Consider the following 24,077-nt stretch of genomic DNA (forward strand, 5'->3'; position numbering starts at 1 on the left):
AAATGAAAGACACACCGGTTATCTCTCCTTACACCCCTACACTTGCATTGTCTGTCCTTCCAGCAGCCCAATATGTCTCAGAAATGCAACCAGCTGTGCTGACCAGGTGGCCAAGTTTTGCACGCTGGCATCATGGTACTCTGCCTAATGCCATAATACAGAATCCAGCCTTACAGTTCTCATCTCTTTTCTTCACTGGCAAAACTCCCATTGCAGTCATAAACTGCACTGCAGTAAGGAGTACAGAGCTCTGATTTACTTCATTTTCTCTTTATTTAGATTAAATAAAAGCACCTTCCTGCTGTCAGGAATTCTAATTTACCTTCTGCCCTCCAAAAAAAAAAACCAGTTCAAACAAATCTATTTTATCAATTAATTAAGTGCATGTTTTTAAATTCAAACTTTCAATATATATCAGCCTTAGTCCCTGAGTGTTAGTGCTAGGCACCAGGTAATGAACTGGGCATAACATCAAAGTCCAAACAAACCTATCTCAGATATGACTGAAAAGGCCCTGCCACCTGTACATGCAGTATCTCCTATTAACATGTATTAGGTACTCCACATTCCAGTTCATTTTGGCACAAAAATGCATTAGAGCACAGAATTAGCAGTGGTAGAGTACTAAAAATAGTGGTGCTTTGCAGTAGGCTTGTAACAAAGCCTCTAGCACACTGAGTGTCTAAATATGCAGTACTCCAAACACTACCTGAGATCTTGCTGTGATAGCTCAGGAGGGGGTGCTCCAGCACTGAGTTTTATACTGCACTTTTTTATACTAACTTCCAGAAGATGCTCTTCCTACATCATCTATCACACTTGTACTTTCTGAAATTCTAGGACTGATTTTGGCTTAAATATTTTTGTTTCTCCACTGTAATTCCCTCAACAAGCCGTCAGAGGCTTGAACCTTTCCTGGAGGTTTCTCTCTTGGGTCACACAAGTAGCCTGTGTTCTCAGCACTAAAGGTAACACTTTCGAAATAAGGTACAGCTACAGTAAACCCAAGACTGTGATCTGGAAAGTCTTGGTAAGTGATACACATAACCGTATTTTAAAAGGAGGATTTCCGGCTATTGATTCAAATTATTGTGCTGGAAAAGGTATCTTCTCAACAGTAGCGCAGTGATCCAAAAGCAAGAACACCATGAGCTTTCTGAAAAGCTTGTGTTAAAGGTTATAAATGCAGAGTAGTAAAGCTAAGTTTCTGTATAAGCACTAAATCAGAATCCTGCCTAAGCACCCATCTAACAGCAGGGACTCATTGCAAACTACTTTCATTCCTCTGTCTAACACTGCAACCAATACAGTCATTAATCTTTCATGACTTACACATCTGGTCTTCCTATCCATCTCCAAGATACCTCAATTCATAGTTCATAGTACACAAGTTCACACCTCCATAATACAAAAAGGGAATGTGGAGACTGAACTATAAACAGTATTCGCCCTGTCCCCAAACCCAAAACTCCTCCTCCACCCAAACATTGTTAACAGCTTCCAAGTAAAGCACCAAGCAGCAGCAAGTTTACATGGTATGAATAATCATCATATCCAGGGATGTCAGATCACTAATGTTAGGCAAGGGTCTGCCTAAAAGTCAGAGGATGAATCAACAGTGGTACCAGCAGGCTTGGACAGTTACTCACCTCTTTGTAACAGGAAACAGATCAGGAATGAGGCTTGACTGCTTTTATGTAGCTTTTGAAAACTATGATCTGGAAGGCTGACACAACTTCTAAAATAATAATTCTTGCCTTTATGGTCTTTATAGATCTCTATTAGTCTGTCTTCATAAAGAGCAAAGATAAAGGCAAAACCTGCTAATCTTACAGGCAGAGATGTCAGAAACCATGAAATATGATCACTTCAAAAGGGATATACTACTCTCTCCATTTGCAGTTATAAGCTGCTGTAGGAGTAGTTACAGATCTGACAGAAGAAAATAAAGTTATTTTAAAAAGTAGTAGGATTTATATGTTTTATTATCACCTACTGAATTACTACAGTTCATACATCTATAAACTTCCCTAGGTAAAAATGATCAAAAGAAATCTGATTTACTAGAATGAATTAATTTATGCAATACTTGGCTACTATCTTTCACCTAGCCATAAAAGCACCGTAAATGCCAATTTCTAACGCATTCAGTGCAATGCAATGACCCAGGTCTAACACTTTCTTCCATCAGAAGATTCTGAAGTATACTTCAAGTTAATTAATTCAGCATTGACACACTTTGGCTGAACAGAGTAGAGTACTCTAAGTTCTGATACAAAATTAGAAGAGTGAAGAACAGAGTATTACAGTGACTTACTGTGTCCCCCACATTATCCGAGAAGTGGCCCAATAAAGCAGCAGCCAGCTCCCCCAGCTCATACCATAACACACAGCTGTCATCTATCCACTCTCTTTGAAACCAAATATAACAAAACATATCACAATTCTAAAGATCATAGTGAGTCAAATGATCTCCTTACTGATACAAATGAAATTTGGATAGACCAATTAACACATTTACATTTACCATGAGTACCCACTGCCATCTTACACAGAGGCTGGCCCCTCTCCTCTAATATGATTTTGAACCACTGAAAGTTATCTCAATGTGTTTCTAAGATCTGTTTTTCCCTGCTTTCACAGAGGAACAGCATGGTGAAATGCACTTCACCAGACCACAGGCATGGTGACTAAATCACCTATGGTGACTAAATCAGTGGGAGCTAAGCCAGCCATGAGCCAGCCAGCCAGCTAAACCAACCTCAAAAATCATCAGAGCAGATCACTAGTGAGCAAGTTAAGTCTGTTGAGAAGCACATCTCAAACTATTGCTCCTTAATCAGTGCTATTTAGACTCTTACAAATTATATAAAGCAATTGAGAAGCTTTTGCATGGAGAAGTAAATTTTGGTATGAAAACATCCGTGGCAATGAACTGATAGGTACCATTAATGTCAGAAGCTCTGCTTGAACTCCTGATTCCTACTTTGCAATAGTCTTCTATACAGTCACATTTACTAATTTACCATTTGAAAGTGAGACTCTCTCTCTGGTGAAACTATGGTAGTTTCCTCTGCAGAAGAAAATCCCCTGCCCAGATAGGGAATTCAGAAGGCTCCTTTGTAACTGAACAGTGATGATATATTCAATTACTTAACCCCTTATCACTTTTCCAACACTCTTGTCAGTATCAGTAAAACAGACTTAGTTTCAAAGCACTTGACTCTGGGGCAGATAAAGCCTACAAAAAAAAGAAAATAAAACAGAGAAGAGAGAGAATTGTACAGTCATTTGTTGTACCTCATCTAAATTTAGTGGAAGTGAGTTTATGACACCATTAGAACTTTGGGACATGGTTTATTTATGAAAATAACAACAACGTAATAGCATTTAACATTTCTTTACACGTACCATTTTCATAGTTGCTTCATTAATGCAAAAATATACTCTACCAACACAGCACAAGTGTGGTTACCTGGTAATTAAACTTTGAACACCTACATTATTAACAGAAATATCAAACTTAAGAGAAGGAAAATAGTATTTTTGCTGCTGTGGTGCTTAGGTTCCTCAGGTATATGTGAACCCAGACTGTGATAGGTGCGATTTGTGAGTAACAAATTAGACACAGCTCGTGTATCAGCGGGGAAAATACCAGAAAGGACCTGCTGATAGGCTACATAATCTGTGAAAGTTACATTACTCTCTTGATCTTTCTGGGCCAAATCAGTCATTCCTTTGATTGTTATGTAAACGATGGCTTTTCAAAGTAGCAATTTCTAAGTGCCCCATGATTTACTCATCAGCGCACTAGCAGTTCCAAATCTTTGCACTAGGGAAAGAATAGAGCAACATCTTCTAAGAAAGCCAGTTAACTGGCAGTCTCATTAAGGATATCAAGAACTGCATGAAAGAGAGATGAAATTATTCTTTTACTATTGCAGATAAGTTTTTCAGGTCAAAAGACACATACAGCCTTTTCAATGGAAAAAGAATAATTTCATTAACAATTAGTAGAGAATACACTTTGTACACTAAAAATCTCTGATCTCACATCAAATTTGGCAATAGCTGAACATAAAAAATGTATCAATTTTTTTTTTAAGTGTAAGCTGAAACTTTCCAGAATAGTATAAAGAGCTAAACCCCTGTTTTTTGCTGTCCGTGTTCTCCTGTATTAAGCTCAACTATCTTAAAACTGTCATGACAATAAAAAAAAAGAACTGCCCTCTTAGATAGTAACAGTTCACATGTTCAGAACACACTGAAAGCTGAAGTTGGTAGATAGCTTCTCAACTGTAGTATTTACTCAAACAATACAGAAGTGAAGTGTTAACAGCTTCATCTCCTCAAACTAGAGGGAAAGTTGCTGCCTCCACATATTGGGACGTTTATTAAACTGTATTACATTGAAGAGAATACAAAAGAAACCTTTGTGCTAAATGTGTTCGCATTCTGCAATAGGACATACCTACAAATGAGGCAGTCTTGAATTAGAAATAAACACTGCATGCCATGACATTTTTTAGAAGTCTAAAATTAAACAGAGGAAAGTGGGGTTCTCTTACATTAAAAAAAAAAAATCCTTTTGTACAGTGCTTTTAGTTTCAATATACTTTTAATTATACTTTTCAACATATAAAAATAAAGCTAAAGTACAAGCTGAAATTTTCTGTTCTGTTTATGTATTAGCAAACAAAATTAAATTTTAGATTCTCTTTAGGCACTAACACTTAATGATGTCTACATATACTCTCCACACTCCAGTCTCTGGTGGGAAAACTACATCTCTCTGAACTAAATGTCCAGTGATTGACATGATTTTAGATATCCACATATTTCAGCATTTATGCCACTAAGTAAAATTTTCACTTTAAAAATTATGATAACACCAAAGGCAGTATTTGATTGCTATAAAATGGAAAACTACCACCAAGTGGCATATGACCCAGATAATGATTCACAATTCACATCTTAAAAGATTGTTTCACCACTACAGTGCTATTATCACACTAACACTTTAAAAGTTCAAGATTATTTTGGATTTTTTTTTCCCCTCTAACAACACATGAGCTCTGATCTTGTTTCATTATAGAAGTGATGCAGAGATGCTTCAGACCTAAAAGTAGGCAATACACACACCACTATGGCATTACTGTTTGCAATGGTCACACACATGAATGAAAAATAACTAAATAAGGACTGGCAATACGTATACAGTAATTTATAACATACAAAGCAGGCTTTACTTAACTAGCTCTTTCTTAGACCAAAAGAAAATCCCGTAATTCCTAATCTAGTAACTATTACAAAATACCAGTACAAGCTAAAGGCTTGAAAGAAGCTACTATGTAACAGATCTGAAGAGTTTCAAAGTAATTCAGGTACTGCCTTAGATGTAACTAAGAGAACAGTAGCAAGCAATGCGAAGCATGCTACAGACTACTGAATTTAACTTCCTTGCAGCAGAGTAAATACACGGAAGTGTCCACAACTCATTTCAGAACCGAAGCTGTGCATAGGTTGCTGTCAGCCAGCTAATATAAACCTTGTTCAGACACATTTATCTATCTGAAACTCCCATCAAAAAAATTAGGAGGTGATTAATGAATAGGCAAAACCCACATCTCACCAATTTCCCAAGTATTCTTCAGATATTTCTAGTTTCTAACCAAGTGCTTTTATTATCCCCAATTCCAATTCCGACATATGAAAACTAAGAATTCTTTACATACCATACTACTATTGGTGTCTGCAAATAAAATTCCATGCCTCACACCTTTGTAAATCCATTGACTTTGATTAAATCATCTGAGCCACAGCCACCTCTATCTTGAGTTTCAACATCCTGTTTCATCCACCAAGAAGTTCTCTTCTACTACCTTCTTCTTTCAGAACGTAAAGAAAAATCCTGTCTGCTACCCAGAATCCTGTTGGGAAATAGCTATGGGTAGTAATGGCAGCTTATGTGCTTTCTGTGATCTTAGCAAAATGGCACCAGATCATCACTCTTCTGAGCAATTACATTTTCAAGTAAGGGCTGATTCAGATGAAACTATGTGTAAAACAATACAGCTGTCATGAACTATGCTGTTCTCAAAACTTCCACCCAAGTTAAACCTATTTATAAAGTGCAAAACCAAATGATCTGACACAGCAGCTCAGCACACAAGCTTGTTAATGATGAAGGCAATGGACTTCGTATGGAAGTGGATGATGCACTCAATCCTGTAGGAGCAGGATGGAACTTTATTACTGTGCTATGCTATCAGTTTATAAGTGAGCTACCCTCTGCAGAGATAAGCATTTTACAGAGTAACAGTTCTCCAGGAGTGGCTTTTTAGCAACACCTGATAAGAAGGGACAGATAATAACTACCTCACAGATCTGCACAGTATTTACAAAGCAAAACCAGAAAACACAGTGTTTGCAAGAAAACATGACCCGAGGAGGGGAGAAAATGTGTATATTTGGTGGCTGGTTGTTTTGGTTGGTTTTTTTCCTTAACAAAAAAACAACCAACAAAACCAACCAACCAAAAACCCTAAAAACCCCAGGACACTTCTTGTAAGGGAATCATAATGAACATACAATGTAACAATGTGCTGCATATAACCTCAGACATGGGATAAACTAGCTAGGAGTAAGTTAAGGCTGCCATTCATAACTATTAACTTCCAAAGGCATGTTTCTCAGCTAAGGGTACACAATCATTTACATATTTTATAACTGATACATCACAGAGATATGCTATTTCAGGCTAACAAAACTCAAGAAATCAAACTAATACCAGCTAAAACATGATACACGGAAAGAATTCTAGCTCTTCCCAAAGGAGAAACTTAGCTTTTCAAAGACACCATAAATAATACATATATATTTTCACTAGTATCCCCATTTCAGATGAAAAAAGCTCTATGAATAAGACTAGATGGTCTAAAAATACTCCTTTAAAAAGTATGTACCAGCAGAAACTTCCCTCTAAAATACTTATTTTATTAGTGAAATGGTACCAAAGATAACAAGTATACAAACAATCTCTTTGCTCTATGCTACTTACACATCATAAATAAGACAGCTGTTGTTGCAAGACACAATCTTTCACAGTCTTCCTGTAAGCATACAGATTTTTTATTCTTTTATTAGAATTAGCTGTTTACCAGCCAACAGCATGTGGCTTAAAATCACAAAAATGGCTGTTCTATACTTTACATGGTAAAGCATTTTCTGTTGTCTTAAATGTACACAGTGGCAAGAACATTAAATGTTATCGAAAATGCGGAGTGATTAAGCAGCTTTGCTTCACAATCAAATTGGATTTCATTACCTTAGGAGCTGGGCAAAGTTTTCATTCCCTGTAATATGCTTCCCTTCCACTGAAAAAATTTAACTATGCAGAGGAAAAGTAAAACAAGTAGAAAGCAAATAGCCAATACACTCAATTTTTTATTTTAACTGAAAGAATTAACACGTCCCATGAGGTAAGGCAATTAAGTAATTTGATTGCATTAAGTTGTACTAAAAATAATCTACGTGATTTTAGATATGATAATGTCTTAAAAGTATAACTTATCAGAAATCTCATGTAACCAATTAAACTAGTTCAGAGAACACAGCCACGTTTTGCCTTGACAAAAATAGTTCTTTTGTCCTTCTCTTCTTACATGCTTTCTCCACAAAAAATGAAAAAAGAATCTCTACTGTGTAAGCCCTATGTAAATTAGAACTTTCTTCCTCATATTATTTATCCCCTGTTTCTTTGCATGCCATTCCTTTTATATAGCCCAACAGGTATCAGAGAAAATAACAGAGAGGTAACAATTAAGGCCATCCAACTGTATATTAAATGTCTTGAGGGCTTTCTTTGATGCAGGTGATCAGAAAATGCTTTGTATTCAGCTACTGCTTTTGTACAGTGGTGGTACCCGAAATGCATCTTTGCTTTCACCTATAAATCTCTTCTAGTAATAAAAAAAGTAAAAATGGAGTTTTAGTATTTTAACAAGTGAATCAAAAAATCATTCTGAGAAATAACTTGCATTCTTGTCTACAGTATTGTGGTGACAAATAGCAATAGAGATAATGTAAGATTTAGATGAAAATAAGTAATAGCACATAAACATTTCTGGAAAATACCGCATTAAGAAGGCACAAAAGCTTCTGCTCGTGCTCCCATAGTTTTTTTAACAAATAAGAAAAAAACATTTTCATAATGGCACCTGTACTATTTGCAGCTGAACAGACACACTGCAGTACGGTTCTAAACAAAGCTGTAAGTTATAATAATATCATATAAATGTGCTCACTTCTGGAAGGACAAAAATAAACAAAAAACCAAAACAACCCCAAAATAACCCCGTAAGCTAACCTATTATCTATAACATAGCAATGTTCCTTTTAGGAACAGAAAAAGCGCATGCATTGTTCAAACACTTTAAAAGAAATATTAATTTCAGGGATATTAGTAAGAAATTATTTTAAATAATAAACCCTAAGAATCTCAAGCAGTGAGCAAATGAAAACCATACTAATCTGTGAGTATTTAACATAACAGTAAAACCGTGTTTATGCTTAAACCCCCTTTCCCTACAGTTGTCATTTACTAGGAAAGAAAGTGTGTATATTTATGCACCATTTTCAAGCACATCAAACAGCACACATTGAAATTTTTGTGGATTTTTTAACCTACAGGGCAAAACAATACAAACGCCATCAACAAGCAGTATTTTAAACAACCTTCAATGCATATCTTCAGCTTTTTTTGGGAAGTACAGGTTTACATCTTTCAGTTTCTAGTTATTTGTAACAGCTTATAGCAAAACTTAACATAAATCATTTTACAAGTACAGCCATCATGGAAAAGCATGGATTTTCAAGAGATGAATAGTACTGATGGCATCTGCCTTTTCATGGTATAACTACTGGTCCGTGCTATCTTGCTTTACAGCAAGACTACAACAAAGCTATCACAAGAATTGGAGGAGCTACTAGTACTATCAACAGGTTCAGGTTGATTGCTTTGACATTTTCTTCCTCATTCTGGGAAATAAAATGCTTTGGGTTTCATTCCTTAGTTGAATTATAAGTCCATTCTTTGCTTTAAACCTCTTCCATTTTAATGGAGAGGTTTTCTTCATTTGGTTGACAGTTCCCGTTCTGTTGTAGCTTGACTTCATCTGTCCTTTGCGTATCTCTATTGTCTACTTCCTTGTCAGTCTCTGAATTCTGATCTTCTTTATTGTTATCTTTGTCCTACCAAAGATAAAATTATTTGACAACAAAATAATATTTGTAGCATTATAGGCTATGACTTCCAACCAACTCTTGGTAATTTTTTTGTTTCAATTTTTACATATCTATCTTGTCTCTGCAAATTTTAGAATAGAGGTGTGAGCTTCTTTGCTCCCTCCCCCCTCTTTTTTTTAAATTAGCTTTCTTTTCAGTTGGCTGAAGTTAGGCACTTGTAACAACCCATCACCCAAAAAATTATGCCATAAAGTGATCTGTCTTTATTAACTATAGTCAGACAAAACAGAACAAGCAGCACCACGGAATGCATGAGAAATAGCTCCAGAAATTAAGATTTCACCAACATTTTTTAAATAGAACTTTTTAAACAGAATTTTTTTTTTCTTTTTTTTGTCAGGTATCTGATGCATTTTAAGGGAGTTCTTGGGTAAGATACTTAAGCATTTCAGCAGTCACCTAAACAAGCTGTTTTTTAACAGCTGAGTAATTCTCCGAGCACAACAAACTACTCTTTAAAGGTGTGCTGCTATTCAAATTCTAAGATTAAACAATTTGAAGACGTTTCTTTTCTTAATTCTAGTACCTTCTATTTTGCAGGGGAAAATCCTATACCACTCTTTCACAACTCTTCAACTTCACTCCTATAGAATCCAATATACAGACCAGGACCAAATCAGTGAGGGAGAGTTTGAGCTGCAGTGAGAGTTTATTCAAAAAGTAATCTTTTCAATATGACAGTCAAGCCACCCCTGAATACTGCTTATTAGTTAATGCTCTGCCTGCTCCTAAGAGTAGGGAACCAGGCATGTCCTAACATAGGGCACACAATAGGAAAGAGAAACAAGGTGTTTCTGTAACCTAAGCACACAAACTCCTACAGGTCAACTGAAGTCCAAACATGTAGACTTAAAATGGACTACTAACCCCAACTAGCAAATACTAAACCCAAACTGATTTGGTAAGGAACAGGAGAAAAAGAAGGGAGGAATAGAAGAAAGAAAAAGTAAAGAGAGAATTTCAATAATGGCTTCATTACCACATCACTCTGCTGATCACGTGGTCACACAAACTTACCTTCAAAGTAGTGGTGCTTTTGTCAGATTTCTCCTTTCCCTCTTTTTCTTTACTACTTTTTTTCTTGGAAGTGGACCGTTCTCTTTCTCTTCTTTCATTATTTGTATCCCTTTCTCTTTTCTTTTCTTTCTTGTTTCTGTTTCAGAAATTTTTTATTCAAATTAGGATTTGATCCAACTAAAACAAACTTCAAACCACTTGACAGCAAACTAAACTCCCAGTGTGGATGTTCAAAAAACCTCCCAAAATTTAACAAAAAAGCCCTTCACGAAGACAATGGGATTTTTTTGGCTGAAGAGAGCTAAACACTGCATGCCCAGTACACACTGTATTTGCAAAGAAAAAAGCGAATGAATCTGTATCAGATGAAGGGATTTTATTGACTTGAAGCAATTTGCAATGCTGATTGATTTGAAACTATGTCATTGAAAGAATACCAGAGCTCAAATTGGTTAAAGTTTTGAGTTAGTTTTAAATTAAAACTGAATCATACTGACCAACTGAAATAATCTGAAATCCCTAATGCAAAGGCAGTAGAACCATGAAAATACTATAAATCCTTCCTTCTTTACTCATCATTAACTTCTATGTTTACATCAAACCAACCTTCTTGGAGAAGGAGTTCGTGAAGACTTCCTTTTTGCTGTTTTTGATGTTTTAGGAGACTTGGAGGGACTTCTACTCTTCCTTTTACGCCTTTCTCTACAGGACCAAGAAATTCAAGATCATCAAAACCCAAAAATAATAAACTCAAAGGAGATAAAAAGAGAAAGCTCTTACAATGATCTAACACATCCACTGAATTTAACAGTCTATATTACCAACAGAATATGAACTGTACCACCTAAAAAAAAATTGTACGCTTCAGTTTAGTGGGAAAGGCAAGGCTGCAAGTAGGAAAAAAGAAGTTGTGTCCTTTCAAAATTTTCTTTTTTTAAAATCCTTATACACTTGATAACAATGGAAACACACTGAATTCAGTAATCCAGTTAAGTTTCTTCAGTCAGGAAAATAATTCAATTGAATGAAGTGCCATATTAAGACAAATGGTGTAACTTGAACAGTATGAATTTCAAAATGTAACATTACAATCTGCAGATCACTGCAACTTCAGTTTAACCTGACTGAAATTTAATTCCTAAATATATGAGTTAGAATTAGCTGGTTTAGAAGAAAATATTGCAAAATGAAGCCCAAGCTCTTGTCAAAATCAGGATAAATAAATTCTGTTGTTAGTCTTGTGGTCCTTGCTTAGCAAACTCAATGTCATCATTCCGTAACACATGGAAAAGCTGTTTTACATAGCTATATGGAGTTTCCTGAAGTTGCCATTATGGATACTGATCTTGAATAGAACAAAAACATGAAATAACTGGTCATTTATACTGAGGCACACATTAAATTAAAGCAAAAATTGAGCCAGTACAACTTCATTCAACATAAATGCAGAACCCATTTGTCAAAATAAGACAATTTTTTTCCTATCAACTCTTTGTACAGCAGGAAAAGCAGACTGGAAGAACATTGAAGAAAAATAGGGAAATTTAAAACTTACTTCTAGATATAGCACAAAAGCTACATTTATGGATAACACCTTTTGCAATTTGTGTATATTTAAATCTTCAATATTTAGAAAAGCCAAGAAAACAAAACTTATTAGATAAATAACAAAAGGAAACATTAAATTATGGCCAGTATCACTACATGGATTGATACTCTGACAATATAATCTACTGTGACTGTCCTGGTTTTGGCCAGGATAATTCTCTTTCTAGTAACCAGTAGGGTGCTGTGTTTTGGATTCAGTATGACAATGTTGTTGATAACACAGCGATGTTTTAGTTGTCACACTAAATCAAAGACTTTTGTTTCCCATGCTCTGCCAGCAAGCAGGTGCCCAAGACACTGGAAGGGAGCATGGCAAGGAGAGCTGACTCAACTGGTCAAAAGTATATTCCATACCATAGGCAGGGAGCTGGCTGGGAGCTGCAGACTGCCCTGGAAGATGGGCTAGGCATTGGTCTATGAGGGGTGAGCAATTGTGTAGTACATGACTTGTTTCTCTTGGGCTTTATTTCTCTCTGTACTTTCCATTACAATTATTACTGTTACGGTAATTATTTTATTTTGTTTAAATTACTAATGTGTTCTTTCCTCAACTCTCAAAACACAGAGCCTGGCAGAGCATGACAAGGCTGAACAAAGAAGGGATTGGTGAGGAAACAAAAGAAGTCAAAAATGAACTGTCATGGTTTAACTCCAGATGGCAACTAAATGCAGAGTGGCATTTGCTCATTCTGTGCCTTCTTTTGCCCTCCACTGCCCCTCAACCTCCATACCCCCATGCCACTGGGGAGGAGAATAATCAGTAAGAAAACTCCAGCACTGTACCAGCTGATAATAAGAAGTTTAACTTTCTTTCAGTCAAAACCAAGACAGTGACCTCCTGAAGCTGCACAGGACAAGATTTCTTAGGTATTTTGTTCAGCAAGCTTTTAAGTGTGATTGATAAACAAAAATATAAAATGGCCTCAAAATCGTGGACTAAATAACACAGTAACTACATCAGTTGTTCACTAGTTAACATGCATTTTGTTTTGAACATCTCCACATTTATCATCACCATTATTTAAATGACGATACTGGAAATTGATTATTCTCTCTTAGTGCTGTCACTTCGGCTACACTCACTGAGTACATTCCCACTTTATTCTGCTTTCCAGCATACATACCTGCAAACCTTGTGCTTTAGCAATTGTGTTCAAACTAGAAACTGCTTATTCATGAAACCTCATTTTCAGTTTCTGCTCTTATTTCAAGTTGAAGAACTGTATCTCACTGCATTTGTCCATACAAAGATTTTTGTGCACCCATTTCATTAACTCTCTTGCACAATACTAATACAGCAGAATTTAAGAAAAACAAGTTCTGAATACTTTGATAGTGATTCCATGTCTCTTATCATACACAGAAATAACATTATGCACCTCATCTGGTGCTACCGGTTCTGCTAGCCTGTAAGATAGCTCCTTTCCCTGATTTCTCTTCCCCCCTGGTCTGTCTCTTCCTACAGCTAGGAATCACGAATAACCATCTTATTTCCAGTACCTGCATGCTGTATGTCAGCAAAGCAAGGTCAGTTGCCATCTAGTTCTTAGAAGGTCCTGTATGTCCTACTCCACCTTCACCTCTTCTCCAAAAAGAAGACTGTTTGCCCCGTATTTTACATTTATCAGGCAAATAATCAGAATGAACTGCTGTACTGTACGTTCAGGCAATTGAAATGCCTCATGGTTGAATTATCTTCACTGGAAAGGCCTGCAACCATTTAAACTATGCAATGTCAACCACCAAAGAGACCGCTAAAAGCAAGCTGTGACTGTAACCCAACCCATCCAGAATTACTTTTCAGAGAACCAAAACCATGACATTACTGAGGTTGAAATTACCTATCCCTTCCCCACCTTACAAGAGGGTCAAACCAGAGTAGGTTATTCGGGGCCATATCCAGTCAGATTTTATTATCTCCATGGAGAGAGGAGACAATCCCTTGGGGTAACTAGTTCCAGTCTGCCCAAAAAAACCACAAAGTCAACATTAGGAAAAAAAAGCCTTTATTTCCCATATGTCAGTATGTGCCTGTCACCTCTTAATTGTCACAGGCCTCTGCTGGCTCTGTCTTCTTCATGCTCTTATTAGATATTAATACATATTTTAAGACGCTCCTTAGCTTTCTTTCTCTTTTCCAGGCTGAAGAGTCCCAGATTCCTCAGTATCCCCTTGTATGACAGAAGCTCCAAGCCCTTTATAAGCTTCATGGCCCTTCACCAGACTCATGCCAGTATATTTGCATGTCTCTTGTAATGGGAAGCCCAGAACAAGATTCTAAATGTGTCCTCACCAGAAGAGGGTAAGAATTACCTTTTCCGACCTACTCACAACATTGCTGGCCTTCTTAGCTGCAAGGACCTGCCAGCCAGCCTTCCAGCCAGTCAGTCCCCCTGCTATACTGGTGCAATGGCATTATTCCCGCACATGTGTAGGACTTTTCCTTTCTCTTTGTTCAATTCCATAACTATCAGTCCATTTCTCCCACCTGCTAAAGTTTCTCTGAATGATGAACCAGCCCCTCCCCACTCTCTACTGTTTGCAAAGCTGCCAAGGATGCCCTCTGTCCCACTATCTAAGCCCTTATGTTATCTTGATAACATTCGCCAGTATTGGCCTCTGCATTGATGTTCTAAGGATAATGTTATATCTGAAAAAAAATTGTAAATCCATAATAGAAAGTGTATTTTCTCATCTTCCAGCTTCAAAAGAACACTGCTCTCATTTAACAATATCTGTATCATATCAAAGTACAGTTTTGTACTTTGCACTAGAAGAGATGCACTAATTTGCACTAGAATTGTTTGCTCAAGTACATGACATTGGAGCCTTTCCATAGCACTTTCTTAACTAGTAGGATTCTTAAGGGGGAACAAAATTGTTGCAAACTAAAGTATGAGCTTTTGGTTACAGCCAGCTAACTACACTTGCTGTTTGGGTTTAGGAACCTGGTTTTCCACCAAGGGTCCTATATAAGCTATATATTGAAACTCATGTATTTTTCTGCACTTATCCAATTCAACACTGAGGCCTATGAACTGAAAAAAATGGTTTCAAAGCTGATAGAAGTATCTCTATGTGGGTCTTCCACGCATGTAAATAGGAAGCTGCATATGCTTAAAGAAGAAACAGTATTTTTCCCATAAACCTCATAACACAAACACAATGTTCAGAAACTATTTCACCCTTTTTTACCTTCTATGAGCTTGGACTAGAGGAATTCTGCTTTTGTCTAGTGAAATTATGATAACAGAACTTCATTATTATAGGTAGAACTTTAGCAATTCATTCAGAATTTCATTATCTCAAGGTTACAGATATCATTTGGTATTTAAATCTGATGCAATACTACTGAACTTTAATTCCTGATGTAACAGAAAGAACCTTATCCACCAATGCTTCCGAACTTATCTTAGCTGCACTGCTTTTAGAATGTGCCTGAGTTTGCTTACAGAGGTTGATTATAATCTCACAGCCTCTTCCTGCTGTACTGAATTTATCCAGACTTCCTGCCAGTTAATCCTCCCTCAGAGCCAAAACCAACATCTACATTAACTTTATTGTTTTCCTGCTTACAGTCAGTAACGTTAATGAATGTCACTTTTAACTTATACCTGGCCATCTAGTCAGATAAACAAGGTTTCTGTCTCTTCCAACAGAGATACATTCACCTTGTGAAAGGCTAGCCAGCCAAGCAATACACTTGCTTCCTGCAGTTCAGCCATCCAGCCAAAAAGTAGCAAGTACTATGGAACAACTGTTTGCAAGATCTACAGACCAAAATGTTGCAGTACGTAAGTAATGAAAGAACTATGTAACACTGACTCAAACTTTCATCAGGGCAAAGATGATGTGTGTGCTGTAGGCCAGAACTTTTGGCTGTCTCCAACATACAGAAATGGCACAAGAATCATCCAATTACTGTCCTCAAGGATTATATAATATGGTTATGTGAAAGTCAAGCACCAGCAGCCCAACAAGAAACTGTTCTATCAGGCATCATATAGAGCATTTTATTACAGATGTTACTTTACAGGAAAATCTACAGAATGGAAATAATACATATTTATTTAATAAGAGACATGGTGATATCAATACATAAAAATTAGGATGGTGCCTCACTGAACTGACAAGTCAAAAAAAAGCATGAAAAATTCTAAACAAACCTGCTGGAGCTACGAGATCTTCTTGAAGAGCTATAGCTTCTTGGGGGTGTTCTGGATCTCTTATCTTTCTTCTTTTTATCATCTCTCTCTTTTTCTCGATCCTTCTCCTTATCCCCATCTTTTTCCTTTTCTTTGTCTCTGTCCTTTTCTTTGTCCTTATCTCCCTCCTTGTCCTTAATCTTTTCTCTGTCCTTCTCTCCTTCTTTCTCAGTATCTTCTTTTTCTTTGTTCTGATCTACCTCTTCCTTTTCTTTTTCCTTATCTTTATCTTTTTCCTTTTCCTTGTCCTTTTCCCTATCCCTATCTTTGTCCTTATCCTTGTCCCTGTCTTTGTCTCGGGCTCTCTCTCTGTCTTTGCTTCGCTCTTTATCTCTCTCCTTGTCCTTCTCCCTATTTCTCTCTTTATCTCGCTCTCTTTCCCTGTCTTTGTCTCGGTCCCTATCCTTCTCCTTGTCTCGGTCTCTGTCTTTTTCTTTGGCCTTTTCTTTTTCCTTGATCTTTTCTTTGTCTCTTTTCTTGTCCCTGTGAAAAGCCAAACACAAACCCATTAATTAATCTTCGAACTTTCCAATTAGAATTACAACTAACTTTTTAGTATACATCAAGATAAAGTGTCTCTGTTGAAAAATAGTAATTCTTCAATATTTTACTTTTTCACCCTGTTCACGATGAGGGAAATCTACATATAGCTAGGAAATATATGGCTATATACAGCTAGGAAAAAACTGGAAACCAAATTGGAGAAGGGGAGGCCAAAACCAAATCAAACCACTATCTTCCAAGTGATGTTACTATGTCTCTCTCCACCTCACAGTTATGTAATTATACATATATATATTGTCTCTATTTTGTCAGAGAACGGACAAAACTCTACAATCTTTAAATCCACTCTTCACTAAAAATATATCCACACAAAATGACCTTCAGATTAGTCACTGCCAAAAGAATAATGACAGCTGACTGATGGAAGTCTTTATATTCTACAGTTTTGTCTCACACAGGTATCTTTGAACTGCTTGGAAGTCCAACAACACTTAATTCATAGAAATAAAAAGAAAACATGGACAAAATACCACCAGATACCCTTAAAAGGCAAATGTAAGATCAAAACTCAATCAAGACAATTCAACCATCTGTAATGTCATTAGGAATTTGAAAATTATTGAAAAATTGCTAATACAGTAAAAACAGAAGAAAGGAAAGCAGCTTCTTTGGGACAGGAAGTAGGATACATGCTGATAAAAAGAACAGTAAGGAAAATTCCATCTGATGTTCAAATCATCAAGTCAAACAAAAACTAATTAGCTCACAACTTTGGCTGGAAGATTACATTATAGCATAGGACTATTTGAAAATGCAAGACTCCATCTTTCCTCTCTAGTACAGAGACACGTGACAAAAGAACAATTGTTCAGAGAGAGAAAACAGGAGAAAGCACAAGAGGAGAAATTCATTAGCAGGCCTTATTGGGTCAAAGAGAACCAGATGGACAGAAGTTATCTGGTATTGGTATCTATTCTAAATTTTCACAGATTCTAAAAGAGACTCCTTCACACATGAAAGGTCCTAAGCACTCAAACAGTCCTCAAACTGAAGAAGTGTTTGGCAGTATCTTCTCAACTGTAAATAAACAGCAGACTGTTGTATGCTCTGTGACCTAGTAACTTTGATTCCCATTAGGTTCTGTCAAATACTTTGTTAGGAGTCTCAGAGAAGGAATGTAACATCATAAAGACAAAACAGCACACAGTCCTCCCCACGACACCAGCCTTAAAACTTCTCAAGAAATGTCTTCTAGTTAATTTATCAGAGAGATTTCACCGGACTTGCCCCTTCCAGTGAGCAGATGTCTCAAGAAGCTCCAGAAAAGAGAAACAAGAGAATCGAAAGGACCCACCAATAAAACCCAGCTGGCTACATAGTCTAGTTTTGTTTCCACATAGGTCCACAGATCTACAGCTCTCTTTCCCACCAAACTTCTTATCTCAAAGAGCAAGAGGCAGCTGCACAACCCAAGTACAAATCTCCCTTTAAATGAATCAAGGGAATTACAGAAATGAAACTAAGAACATACCAAGACTTATATTAATTAAGCTGTTTTCACAGGCACTTTTGGTTTGAGCTTATTCTCTACTTCATTGCTCAAAAAATTATGCTATGATCTTGTTAAAATTTCACAGTTTAATAATTAGATGATCAGACATAAAAACTAATAAACTAGATAAAATACACACATATTACATCCTGAAATACATATATGCCACACAACAGACACGTGCATTTGTTCCTGCTGTTTGACATATGAGAACATCAAAGGTGAAAACAAAAGCTCATGCACAAGAACTATATACATGTTCTCACAATATAGGATCAAGGTCAGTCTGAATTCAACCTTCTCAACAGATACACATCAAACAAGCAGTATCCATTTTTTTTGTAGGTTCACAAGGTACACAAGGTATTCCTTAACTATTGGTTGTAGTCTGACAAAATTACCTCTTTTCAGTCAGCCTGGATGTAAGTACAAATGTAGACGAGACTGTCGAAGTTCAGGTGCCTCAGCATGATCATTTAACCCCTGTAGGCACCATCCAGGCTACAAGAAAGACAATTAACTCTATCCTAGACAAGACCACCATACTCAGTATTAAATATTACTTTCTGTCCTTTAGCCCCACAGATGAGACTCCACCCTTTATGGTCACCTAAAAGGTTTGTTAAATGTTTTTCAAAAAATCTGTATTGTATCATTGTATCAACTCAGTATCATTTTGTGGAACAGATCTCACCGAGAACGAGAGCGACTTCTTGATTTCCGTCTTTCTGTAGATCTAGAACGTTTTTTCAGGGGACTTCTTGATCTGCGTCTGTCCTTGTGTCTTGAGAGAGATCTGTTGCCAGATCTACTTCTAAACGAAGAATGCCAGAGAAAAGTATTTTAATATTGAAACTTCATACAAATGAAGTCAACCAACAAAATGACAGTATACATGTGTGGTGTCACCCCATAGTTTTATATAAAGAATTACACCTTAATAATATACTGTCTGCAAATGTTTTTGCAAATATGGATACTTTATGCTTCACCAGGTGTACATGTTCTACTTAGAAACAATGAACCATTTAAGTTATACCAATGTTTCATAATAACCTCCATGAATCAGGAAAATAAAAGTTAATGTAATTTACAACAGTTGTCCTCACAAAATGACACTGCATAAAATCTGATTGACAATTTTTAGCAAATTTTAAAAATAATTAGTTACATTTTATTTCCTTTCCAGGCCCAGTCACTTACTGAAGTCTTAAGTCATTAAAAAAAGATGACTTTGGCTACAACAATCTCTTTTTGCTTTGTTCTCTATCCTTATAATTTAAATTAAAAAAAAAAACCCGATGATGTGCGGCGCAGGTTTTAGTCAAGTTACCTTTTCAGATAAAAGGACCTGTTAGTATGGATTTCAGTTGTAAATAAAGTGCAGATACTCTGATTAAAAAAATGAAGTCTTAGGCAGATTTGATGAAGAAAACAGCACTTCAAATTTTTTTTCCAAAACACTCCATATTTTTGACGACCGTTTTCCCCAGGGAAGGAAAAATAAAAAGCTGAATTTGCACATTAAGCTTCAAAAAACATCATTGGATACTTTGCTTCAGATATTAAGGTACCATGAAGTTTAACTTACCAAAGACAGAAAGATCATGTATATTACTCAGTAAAAACTGAAGAATTGTGAGGTACAAAAAGTAACAGCTGCACCTACCTTCCAGAATTCAAGACACACAGCGTATATAAACCAAGAGGAGAGGAAGCAATTTTTTACCTACACCTTTGTTCTCCTTATCAGCAGAGAAATACAAATCAACTGCAAGGCCAATTAATTACAACTGAATCAAAGCACAACCTTGAATACATTCTATGTCATAAAGATGAAAATTATGTTATATAAAACAGTAAAACAGGGAAGCAGTAAGGATAGATTATTTTTATGGATGAAGCTGCCTCAACAGGTCAGAGTGGCTTTTTTTCAGCATGTTCTCAAAACTGACAGTAGCAATATTAAACAATTTACAAAACATAACAAAATATAATAATCAACATTTGTTTCAAGAACAGGTTTTCCATATTTAAAAAAATAAAAGCTTATCTTCTAAAATTCCACTTGGTTTGTGTCAGTATAAGATAGTACTGAAATTACTGCATTGTTACACGAAACCAAGTTTGTTTTTCAGTTATGGAGTTAGAGACATAGCAGAGAAGCAAGCAATAAAGAAGTGACTAAATGGTCCTTCTTGCATTAGAAAGCACCAAACATTATGAAGTCATCAGAAAACACATGCTGTGGTTTCCTGCTATTGCAAAATTGAAGCCTGCACTTGTACCGTATTTCTTTGATAGTAAAATTGATGACAACTCCCTCTCAGCCAGATCTTCCGTATCTAAAAGAATCCTAGTAGCCTTATTAAAAGGCATGAATGAAAGGATGCAGCAGAGCTGTTGCTGCAATACGGACAACACTCAACTTTTTAAAGTGCAAGCAATCAAATAACATTCCAAATTTTGAGGGTTTTTTTATCCTTAACGTAGCCAAATATCTTTATTGACTTACGATTTACCTAGGCTCTCAGAAGATACTCCTGACAATTGAAAGAATCTGGACCGTTCTGGGAAGCCTTTAGAAGTCTCACAGAACAAGAAGGCTGTTTCATTCTTGGAAAAAAACTTTTATGGGTATACTTCAAGAATGACCTAATGATTTTCTTTTTCAGAACTGAACAGATTTAACAAAGCAAACAAAATCTGAAAAATTAGAAACTGCCCCTAATGCCTTTTCGCTATGCTTTTTTTAAAACATAAAAGCTCATCAGTCTGAATTCAACCTTCAAAAAAAGGTTTTTAAAAACATAGCTTCACATTTACAGGACAGTAGATAAAAACACTGCATTTATTAACTCAATGTTTAGAAGCTGAGGACAATAGGAATTCTAAACCAAAAACCAGCCAGCCTATTTGCTCAGGATGTTACGAGTAAATTATCTGCTCCATGCACAAAATGCAGGTTTCTCTTTAAAATACAGGTCACAAAATGTTATTTGGCTACATAGCCTAATGTACAAAACCATAAAATATACAAAGAAACCACATAACTTGTTATTGTACATGGCACAGGAAGTGCCTTCTAGTATGTTTTAACTGAAAGTAATCCTAAAAATGTTTAGGATTTAGAGGAAAAGAGTACCTATTCAGAGACAAAGTTCCTGGTTACTCGGATCTGCTGGGCGCAAGTTAGTAATCTCTACAGGAATACTTGTGTGTAACTAAAAAATCTCCATTAACAGCACCATGCAAAAAATCCCAATATGATCTTAGTCTGAAACAAAAAGCATACCGACCTGTGTTTTGAGTGAGATCTTTTCCTTCTAGATCGGGATTTTGAGCTAGACCTGGATTCTGAACGAGAATGGGAACGAGATCGACCGCCTTTTCTTTCACTGCTCTTTCCAGACTCTGAGAGGAAAAAACCACTTTGCAGTGTAAGCTCAGAACATTTAAAGATCCCAGTTAACAATCTGGCACAAGTGGAATGTACCACATATATTGCAAGGGGCCTACTCTCTGCACATCTTCCTTCTTTGCAAATATCCTTCAGAAACATCCAAGAAAGTCATTGCATATACTCGTTGAGTGCAGCCATCCTGCAGCAGTACACATAAACCAGATAATTATAAACAGCTAGCTCTACTAAGAACGGGATTTATGTTGCTGCCACAATGTACAAGATCATAACATGTCCTCCTTTTGGTCTATTATTTAATATAATTACTTTCTTTTTTTTTTTTTAATAACTTGAGAAGAACTGAGTAAATTTAGAGGGCATAATTTTGAAAACAAGCACATAATATAGATCATTATTACTGTCTGTATTTTTAGATATTTCAAACACTGCACAAATACTGAAGTTTTATTCCTCATTGTTTTGTAGGAGGAAAGGATGAACAGAACAGGGTGAAAAGTCTGACCAAAGGCCAAAAGCCAACAGAAACCTTAACAGTGAGCTCATCATGGTTCAGAGTCTAATTGTTATTTTGTTGCTTAACAGTGATAAAGTGCTTGAGTTATTTTACTTCCAACCAAAAAATACAACAAAAAATAATCCCCCCCAAAAAACCCTCAAGACTCCACACTATCTAACCAACATAAGACAGTATCTGGGTTTGTTAGTAAGAAGAACGGCAAGAAGTTGCTGATGAAAAGAAGTAGGAGTCTGCAAAGTTGAGAATTTTTTTATGCTGTGGTTTTGCAATCTATTTAAGCCAGCATAAATCACCACTGAATGGTGATTTATTAGAATTTATTAGAATTCACCATTAATTAGAATGTCTGTCTAACCTCTCAACACAACACCACCTTCCTACTTGACTTGGCATCTCAGTGCTAACAGGGAACAGGGAAACAATCTGGATGAAAAGAAGTCCTTTATGATATGTTAACATTTGTCCCAGATTCATTCTCTGATCCCATTTGCTTTGAGGATGCATACAGTCTTGAGCCACCATGAAAAAGAAACAAAATTAATCTTCTGCAGATAAGGAAAGCATAATATTACTGCTTTCAGAACCATGCTAGCTCACTCTGGTCGAGACTATAGCACTAATGGGTCCTAAAGGACAACAAAAAATATAAAGCATTTTCTTTTAAAAGTTTTCAAGTACTCTAAACCTAAAAAGTACCATCATTAAGTACCAATTTAGTATTAAATTTGCATTTTTTAAAACATTCAGTGAACATGTACCTGGAAACAAGACATGATTAAATAAAAAGCTTCATTCCATTGTTTAGTTTCATGAACAGAATTTTGATTATTTTGGTTTTTTCTCCAACACATATTGAATATGTGAACTTTGGATACCCTTCTCCTGCATCTGAAAATACTCTTAGAAATGTGTAGAAATGCTCTTAGAAAAGGTACATACAGAATGTGTCTGTTCAGTAATGAACAAAATATACCTACCTGGCTCAATAGCAGCAGATATAAAAGACTGGGCTTCCCTTACTCTCTTCATCACTTCTTCTAGCTCCTTGGCAGCAGCTTGTGGTGTCATTTCAGGAGGCTTCACTATTGCATTATTGGAGTGATTTATCCTAAATTAAAGAAAAATAAAGCCTTTCATTCTTAAACACTCAAACAGGGCAGATGAAAAACAAGAAAGGAAAACATCTCAATTTCGGTGTACAACTAAAAACTTTAAAAAGTTCAGCAAAACTACAGATTTGTAACACCCATCTGTTCCAAGTATCCAAAGTACTTTTTATTACTTTGAAATCTTAACACTTTTAAATAAAAGCAGCACAGTATTTCTGTGTTACAATATTTTTAGTAGAAGTGTAGGAAGTTACTTCTCTATTTCAGATCAAATCTCCACATTAACACCTACTAACTACATACACATCATACAGAAAACTTAATTAGTACTATGGACTTCAAAGATTTTTTTACTACTACAGCTTACACTACCTCAAGATTAATATAAATGTATTGTACTCAATGCTATACATAATCTATTGAGAGAAATTCAGGCCAAACTGTGAACTGGAGTTGATAAAAATGTTCTGTTTTTTTAACAATAGGCCTGCATATTGAAAAAACGTTAGTCGCAGCCTTTTGCTACACGTAAGTCATAAACGTGTATGCAACAATACAAAGAAATCTCTCATTCAACAGTCATATGGATAACTAATTTCTTACTTCAGTGGCCGGTCTCCAAACATAACTCCATTAAAGGCAAGAGCTCGAGGTACAGAATTTTGGTCTGCAAATTCCACAAAAGCAAATCGTGTTGGTTGCGTCTCATCACCTGCCATTCGCACAAATTTGACTTCTCCAACTTGCTTAAAGAATTCAAGCAGCTGATCAGCTGTTGTAGTCTAGAAAGAGTTGAAGAGTTCAGCTGAAGTAAAATATACAATGAAAACCACTT

At 36.2% G+C, this 24,077-nt stretch overlaps 1 protein-coding gene across 5 annotated transcripts in view; it reads right to left on the reverse strand.

Moving 5' to 3' along the window:
- Positions 1-3,337: 3,337 nt before the first annotated feature.
- The window catches only part of SREK1 (splicing regulatory glutamic acid and lysine rich protein 1), a 36,547-nt gene continuing 15,807 nt past the window's right edge, over positions 3,338-24,077 (reverse strand). For 4 of the 5 annotated variants that reach the window (XM_032095393.1, XM_032095389.1, XM_032095392.1 and 1 more), the window contains 8 exons: positions 23,846-24,024; positions 23,111-23,241; positions 21,492-21,606; positions 18,887-19,006; positions 16,098-16,619; positions 10,930-11,025; positions 10,324-10,459; positions 3,341-9,252 (listed from right to left, as the gene is read on the reverse strand). In XM_032095393.1, coding sequence (XP_031951284.1) covers positions 9,100-9,252; positions 10,324-10,459; positions 10,930-11,025; positions 16,098-16,619; positions 18,887-19,006; positions 21,492-21,606; positions 23,111-23,241; positions 23,846-24,024 — 1,452 coding nt within the window. In that variant the 3' untranslated portion in view covers positions 3,341-9,099. Of the gene's footprint in view, positions 9,253-10,323; positions 10,460-10,929; positions 11,026-16,097; positions 16,620-18,886; positions 19,007-21,491; positions 21,607-23,110; positions 23,242-23,845; positions 24,025-24,077 lie in introns of all 5 variants that reach the window. The other variant, XM_032095390.1, reaches the window with a different exon arrangement.

This window comes from Corvus moneduloides, chromosome Z (genome assembly GCF_009650955.1).
Source record: "Corvus moneduloides isolate bCorMon1 chromosome Z, bCorMon1.pri, whole genome shotgun sequence".
In the NCBI taxonomy this organism is placed as follows: domain Eukaryota; kingdom Metazoa; phylum Chordata; class Aves; order Passeriformes; family Corvidae; genus Corvus; species Corvus moneduloides.